A 7,579-nucleotide genomic window follows, 5' to 3' on the forward strand; every position below is an offset into this window, starting at 1 on the left:
GAAAAAATAACCTGATTTCTTTAACAGGTAAATTACAAAGAAAATTATGAAGGAGGACCTAATGACTCAAAAAATTTGAAAGATGTGTGATCTAAAAGACATATCATCCACATACAATATGTGTAGAACTTATTTGGATCTTGACTTGGACAGCCAAGATATAATGCACGAATAATACTAACATGAATATTTGAAGATTGAATCGATATCTGTCGATGTTAATGAATATATAAATTTTGGAGAATAATAAAAATGATATTTTAGTTATTTTTTTAAAGGGTTTCTCATATAGGGACACCTGGGTGGCTCAGTGGTTCAGTGTCTGCCTTTGGCTCAGGTCGTGCTCTGGGATCAAGTTCTGCATTGGGCTGTCTGCATGGAGCCTGCTTCTCCCTCCGCCTGTGTCTCAGCTTATCTCTGTGTCTCTCATGAATAAATAAATAAAATATTTTTTAAAAGGGTCTCTTGTTTACTCATACATGTAGAATTATGTGCCACAGAGACAATTAGATCTCTGGTATTTGTGTTCAAATAATTTACAATTGCTAAGGAATAATGTGGGAATATGGAGCTGTAACTGGCCATGAGGCAATGACTTTCATAAAACTGGGTGATAAGAACATGGGGACCGATTACATTGTTATTTTACTCCTTTATGTGGGTGAAGTTTTAGATAAAAGGAAAAAGTCATATTTAACTTTTTAATTATGAAAAAGATGAATTTTTAATGAGAGCACATGCAATATATTATTTCAATCTCCTGTCTCTGCTGGGTCCAAACAGGTGGAGGGGAGGGCACTTAGTACCTTCTGATGTACAAGCAAAACATGCCGATCCTTTGTTCGAGACAGTGACTAACTCCAAGCTCAGTGAATTGAGAATAGTCTCATTGTACTTAGATCAAGTCAAAGCTGAGAGACAGGAGTAATTTTTCCCTGACTAAAGGAAGCCAAAAATGCAATCTTCATATTTCATAACTTTTTTAATAATCCAGATGTTACATCAGTGTCTGTAGAGCCCAGCCCTTCCCAATCTGCAAGCTCACCTTCCAGGACGGGGCCCAGCCCATTTTCACCCTATATAAACCGCTGCCGGGAGGCTCATCTCACAGATCTGCTCCTCTCAGCTCTACCCTCCAGCCTCTCGCACCTTCTTCAGCCTTCTCCTCTTCACGAAGCATGTCTAGCAGATCCACCATGAGGAGCCAAAGCATCAGCCACCGGGGCTTCAGCGCCAGCTCGGCCAGAGTCCCCGGGGTCTGCCGCTCGGGCTTCAGCAGCGTCTCCGTGTCCCGCTCCAGGGGCAGTGGTGGCCTCGGCGGAGCGTGTGGCGGAGCTGGCTTTGGCAGCAGGAGCCTCTATGGCCTGGGCGGCTCCAAGAGGATCTCCATCGGAGGCGGCAGCTGTGCCATCAGCGGCGGATATGGTGGCAGAGTTGGAGGTGGCTTTGCCTATGGAGGTGGAGCCGCCAGCGGATTTGGCTTTGGGGGTGCAGCTGGTGGTGGCTTCGGGCTCGGTGGTGGAGCTGGCTTTGCCGGTGGCTACGGGGGCTCTGGCTTCCCCGTGTGCCCCCCCGGAGGCATCCAGGAGGTCACCGTCAACCAGAATCTCCTCACTCCCCTGAACCTGCAAATCGACCCCACCATCCAGAGGGTGAGGACGGAGGAGCGCGAGCAGATCAAGACCCTCAACAACAAGTTCGCCTCCTTCATCGACAAGGTGAGCCAGGAGCACCTGCCTCCACTGGCCTTTCAGGGCCCCCAGACTAGACAACCAATGAATGTCCAACCCGGGGGACACTCAGGAGGGAGGGAGACCAGCTCTTCCCCAGGGTGCCGCTTGGGCTCCGTGTTCACAGCAGGCAGAGGTGATGGACATCATCTAAACCCCCTGGGTCTCTTAAACGTCCCTCACCCCTGCCAGGGAAGGATGCTTTACTTGGGGGAAGTGGGAAGCAAATTAAGGCAGTGAGAGAACGGAATGGGTTAGGTTGACCTTCTGAAGATTCCAAGAGGTGGAAATCTGCTTCCACTGCAGGTGGAAATCTGCTCTAGGGCTCCGGGCATGAGGAAAAAGAGTGATAGAAAAAAGAAAAGAAAAAGATTTGCTTGGATTAGAAGAAAAAGACTCAGAAATATTTCTATATCCATAGAAATACTAACTGTGTAAACCACAGCATGAACATCAGGGCATTCGTTGTAGAGGAGAACCGGGTACCAAAGCAGAGGTAGTTGGAAGCCAATCATTACTGAATTGGATTTAATCGTCACATTCTGCATATTTAATATTCCTTTAACTGAGGTCTGATTTTTAATACACTTTGTGTGATGGAACGGGGAAACGTGTGATGGTGCTTTCAATAAAAAGAGAAGACTGTGGAATGTCACCGATAGGCTGCACAGCGCAGTAGTGAGATGACCCCAGGGGTCCACGGAGGAATCTCACACTAGGATTGCTGGAGTGGGAAGGAATAGGTGTGAGGGTGCAGCATTGTCAGCCTCATCCTCCGTACATGCTCTGAGGCAGCCCAGGACCTGGGTGACATCCAGGGGACAAGTCATGTCTCTTTCTCCCGTGTTTTCTCTGGCAAATAACCACCTTGTCTTCCTCCAGGTGCGCTTCCTGGAGCAACAGAACAAGGTCCTGGACACCAAGTGGACTCTGCTCCAGGAGCAGGGCACCAAGACCGTGAGGCAGAACCTGGAGCCCCTGTTTGAGCAGTACATCAACAACCTCAGGAGACAGCTGGACAGCATCCTGGGGGAGAGGGGCCGCCTGGACTCGGAGCTGAGGAGCATGCAGGACACAGTGGAGGACTTCAAGAACAAGTGAGTTCAAGGGCATGAAGGGCTCAGTTCTGAAATGCACACGTGAGGACCGCCAGCTGATCTGGTCCAGGGGTGGACATGGTCCCATAGGGAAACAGGTCCATGGCAATGAGAATCACAATTAGTGCCTCAAAACAACCCCCAAACAACAAAAGGGCCATAGAGATAGACGGGGAGAGAAAAGACACAAACTTTAGGGAACACAGAAAATCATTTCTGGGCTCAGTGGCGGGAAAGCTCAACTCGGATATATCTGCTTCATGGAAGCTGGGATGCCAGGCTGCTTCTGCGGGACCATCCTGGCCATGGCTCAGTGTCCCTCACCCCGTTCTCACTCTAGATATGAAGAGGAAATCAACAAGCGCACGGCAGCAGAGAATGAATTTGTCACCCTGAAGAAGGTGAGCAAATGAACATCAGGGGACCGTGTTCCGCGGAGAGGGAGAGGATCTGGGTCCCTGCACACATCCAAGAGGGCGCCCACGGGGAGGCTAGAAGGGTTCAGACTGGGAAGGAGGCTCAGCTGACTCCACGTTGTTGCCTTGTGCCCCAGGACGTGGACGCTGCCTACATGAATAAGGTTGAACTGCAAGCCAAGGTAGATGCTCTCACAGATGAGATCAACTTCACCAGAGCCTTGTATGACGCAGTAAGCATCTCCAGTCCTCTTTCATTTGCTCTGATGGGACAGTGCAGGGGGTGGAGGAGCTTGGGGTTGGATACCGCTGTGAACGCCACAGCCAGAGATGATCTGACTCTCCTGTGCTCTGCAGGAACTGTCTCAGATGCAGACCCACGTCTCCGACACTTCCGTGGTCCTGTCCATGGACAACAACCGTAACCTGGACCTGGACAGCATCATCGCTGAAGTCAAAGCCCAGTATGAGGAGATCGCCCAGAGGAGCCGGGCTGAGGCTGAGTCCTGGTACCAGAGCAAGGTGAGTCTTGAGTTGGCAGCTGCCCAGGAGTGCCCGTGTCCCCGCCCTCAACACCAGCAAGGCTACCTCCTTTGCTGGGAAGTCTGCTGCAGGGAAGCCGATGTTTTCCCATAGGATGGCTACCCTGCTCTCATACAGTAGGCATTTACAGACTTTATGTCCAAGTTCAGTAAGTCAAAGAACCCAGGTGCAGGACGACAGCTGCATAGTTAAGGACCGAGTGATCTTTGCTCTTGTCTCCGCCCTGATGCTGGCTCTCAGAAACATGACACAGAACATCGTTGGTCCCAACTGGACAGGCTATCAGCGGTCTCATCAAAAGAGGGTCTGTGACCAATGTCCAGTATCCAATGACCTTGCCACATCAACTTTCCCTAAAGCCCCCTGGGGAGAAGCCACTAGGTCCAAGGGTGGGAAATGCCTGACTCAGAGGTCAAATCCCCATTGGCATGTGAAAGCCCATATACACCACCTTCTCTCTCTTTGGACTCCAGTACGAGGAACTGCAGGTCTCAGCGGGCAGACACGGGGACGACCTGCGCAACACCAAGCAGGAGATTGCCGAGATCAACCGCATGATCCAGAGGCTGAGATCTGAGATCGACCATGTCAAGAAGCAGGTACGGTGGGGGCCTCTGGAGAAGAAAAGCTTCCTTTCCTTGCTACACCACCAGCTGGTCAGCAGCCGCCACTTGGGAAATGCTGGGAATTGAGGGAACAGCAGAGAGAGGAGGATGCGCAGCTCCCAGCCTTAGTGAGGTCCCACAGGTTAGGACACACAGATGCCAACACCAGACAATGATACAGTCAGGTGACAGGAACAATCCCAGTTAGTCAGACTGTAAAAAGGTAGTCTCGGGGCCTTTCAAAGACATTACTGAAGGAGAAGGATTGGTTTAGGAATACCAGACCAGTCAGGAAAGAAAAGGGGAGGTCGGCAGAGGGGCACTTCTTGTTCCAAATCTGCCCAAGATTCACTTGAAAAAGAAAGTTGAACAACGACCTATGATGATGTTCAGTGTTGCCCAAGCAGTTTAGAATCCCTTAGGAGTGAGGATGCCCAGATCTCAGCAGCTAGATGTGAAATTCATGTCCTTAAGTGAAGTTGCTCCTAATTTTGTATAAAATAGTGTGGCATCCACATGAGCTCAGCACAAAAGCTCCTGGTCTGGCTATGGAGACAGCAGTCAAAACAAGCGAGTAGGTCCATTTCTTCTAAATCTGCTGGTGTTTTGTCCAGTGTAGTCCAGGGTCGTTAAAAAAGGGCACAGGTTTTCTCATGGGGCACCCAGACTAGATAATTTGTGCAGAACAGAAAAAGACTGGGCTAAAAAGGCCAACGTCCTTTTCCGTGATACCTGGGCTCTGGAACTCTTCCTCGCTAGAAAGCAGCAGCGTGGTTGATCTCTGGAGGACTGAATTGCCATCCATTCTGTCTATGTCCCTCCTCTAGTGCACCAACCTGCAGTCTGCCATCGCTGATGCTGAGCAGCGTGGAGAGATGGCCCTCAAGGACGCCAAGAACAAGCTGGCTGGGCTGGAGGACGCCCTGCAGAAGGCCAAGCAGGACATGGCCCGGCTGCTGAAGGAGTACCAGGAGCTCATGAACACCAAGCTGGCCCTGGACGTGGAGATCGCCACATACAGGAAGCTGCTGGAGGGCGAGGAGTGCAGGTGGGTACCTCACACAGGCCCCTCCAACATCTGGATCCATGTGCAGGAAGGCTGGCAGGAGCCCGAGTTGAAGGCCCTCTAGTTATGGCCACAGTGGCTGCTCTCAGAGGACCATTTGGAAGGCGGCTTCCCCGTGGGCTAGCCTCACACTGACGCTTCCCACTCTGGTCCACTGGTGGCTCTGAGGACTCATGCTCCCTGTGTTTTCCCCCTTCCTAGGCTGAGTGGAGAAGGCGTTGGACAAGTCAACATCTGTAAGTACCTTTGCTTGCCTCCCTCCCTTGCCCTTGTGCTCTTCTGGCTGGACTCAAGCTGGCAGGACGAGCTCACCGTGTCTTGTGTGTCCTTGTCTGTCTCCCATCCACAGCTGTGGTGCAGTCCACCGTCTCTGGCGGCTATGGTGGCGCTGGTGGCTTTGGCGGTGCCAGCGGTATGGGCAGTGGCTCAGGCCTGGGTGGAGGCAGCGGCTACTCCTATGGCAGCGGCCATGGCCTTGGAGCTGGCTTCAGTTCCAGCAGTGGCCGAGGCGTGGGGAGTGGTTTCAGCTCCTCTGGAGGCAGCAGTTCCACCATCAAATACACCACCACCTCATCCTCCAGCAGGAAGAGCTACAAGCACTAAGTCCTGCCATCGGCTCTGGTCCCACGTTGTCCAAGTCTACAGCTGCATTGCCCTCTCTGAGGCTACTTCTCCTCCCCTGTCTCTGATTCCTCTTACTTTTTGAGTTTGAGCTCAAGTCTCTGAGTGCCTTGGTGTCTCCTCACTGCCTATCCCTGCCCCACCTGAGCATACATTGCTCACCATAGGAGATCAACCTCTGAGTTAACACCATTATATAACACAAGTGGGGCTGCCCTTTTTTACCAAAATAGTACTCTCTTGCCTCCATTATTTGGTATACGAGGCTGAGCATTATAAGGAAATTACTTCTCCACATTTTCATCACTGAAACATTACCTGGGTCCTACTCTAGAACAGGGCAATATCCCACTTGCCTCCAGGTAACCATGAATTCCCCAATTTCCCAATGTTGGGTTCTTCCTTCCTTGCAGTGGTCCTGAAAGCACAAGTGACTTGTCCTCCAACGTATAGAATCTGTATCTCTGTGAAGTTCCCTCTGCTCTTTGCTTTCTTCTAATTGCTAAATAAAGCATTTTTATTACATAATGCATTGTTTTATGGCTTTGATTTGTCACCAGTTCTTGAGGTTTTTTTCAATGGACAATGCCTATTCACATATTAAAGATACTCCCAGTCCCCATAAACCTCAGTCTCTTCCTTGAGACAGACACAAAAGCCTACAGTTTTGTGTCCTGACACTGAGATTTCCTTCTTGGATAAGATTTTGTTTAAATTTTTAGCAAGTCAAATGGGAAGAACCTGGTCCGCCATCATTGTATACTCTGCTTTTTATTGCCTGTACCAGGCAGAAGTGGCTTGGCCTCACTTCCCTCGCCTCTAAGACCACTTCACTACACCTCCTAGCATTGAACCCTAAATTATCAGTTGGGGAAATATATTTCTGGCCTATCAGATCAAAAGGACATTTTAAAAAGGGATAAATATTTGATTTTTACTTGGAATTAGCTTCATGATCAAGAAATTTGCCTGACAATGTATATCAAGAGAAATTAAAGTGTTTGTACTTCTGAACTGCAATTATCCTCTAGAGATGGGTACTGAGGAAATAGCACAAATGTGAGAAGCTGTATGTATGTGGATGTGAATCCAAACAATCTTCACAACATGGAAAAATTGAACATACTAGAGGTTCTCAAATTAAGAATCCAAAGACTCAGGTACAAAAATCATATGCTGATTTCTTGAAGTGTAAGGCAAAACAAGAATGGAAATTCCCACCTTGCCACACCCTAAGGCTCTCATGGAAACGGATGGAGCTGGGTCCCTGGTGCTTGGAAGAGATGCTTCCACATTGCCCCTCTGGTGTGGCATGGCCAGGTTTGACCTCTATGAATGGGAAATGAAAATTCAGGGTATGGCTCCTCTCATCATTCAACTTGTCCTGCTCTTAATCATATCAGTTCCTTTTTCTTCATGAGTGATCATTTATCTTCCTAGCTCCCAGGCTCTCACATCACAAGAGAAAATTTCTTCAATCCAACATTATATAGAGGGTGCT

General features: G+C 49.4%; 1 protein-coding gene across 1 annotated transcript; it reads left to right on the forward strand.

The window, feature by feature from the left end:
* The first annotated feature begins 942 nt into the window (after positions 1-942).
* LOC144296771 (keratin, type II cytoskeletal 6B-like) lies at positions 943-6,606 on the forward strand. The gene is made up of 9 exons (XM_077869948.1): positions 943-1,718; positions 2,613-2,827; positions 3,168-3,228; positions 3,381-3,476; positions 3,601-3,765; positions 4,260-4,385; positions 5,219-5,439; positions 5,659-5,693; positions 5,807-6,606. The coding sequence occupies exons 1-9, from the start codon at positions 1,179-1,181 to the stop codon at positions 6,058-6,060; spliced, it is 1,713 nt and encodes a 570-aa protein (XP_077726074.1). The 5' UTR covers positions 943-1,178; the 3' UTR covers positions 6,061-6,606.
* The last annotated feature ends 973 nt before the right edge of the window (positions 6,607-7,579 follow it).

This window comes from Canis aureus, chromosome 25 (assembly GCF_053574225.1).
Source record: "Canis aureus isolate CA01 chromosome 25, VMU_Caureus_v.1.0, whole genome shotgun sequence".
NCBI classification, from domain to species: Eukaryota; Metazoa; Chordata; class Mammalia; order Carnivora; family Canidae; genus Canis; species Canis aureus.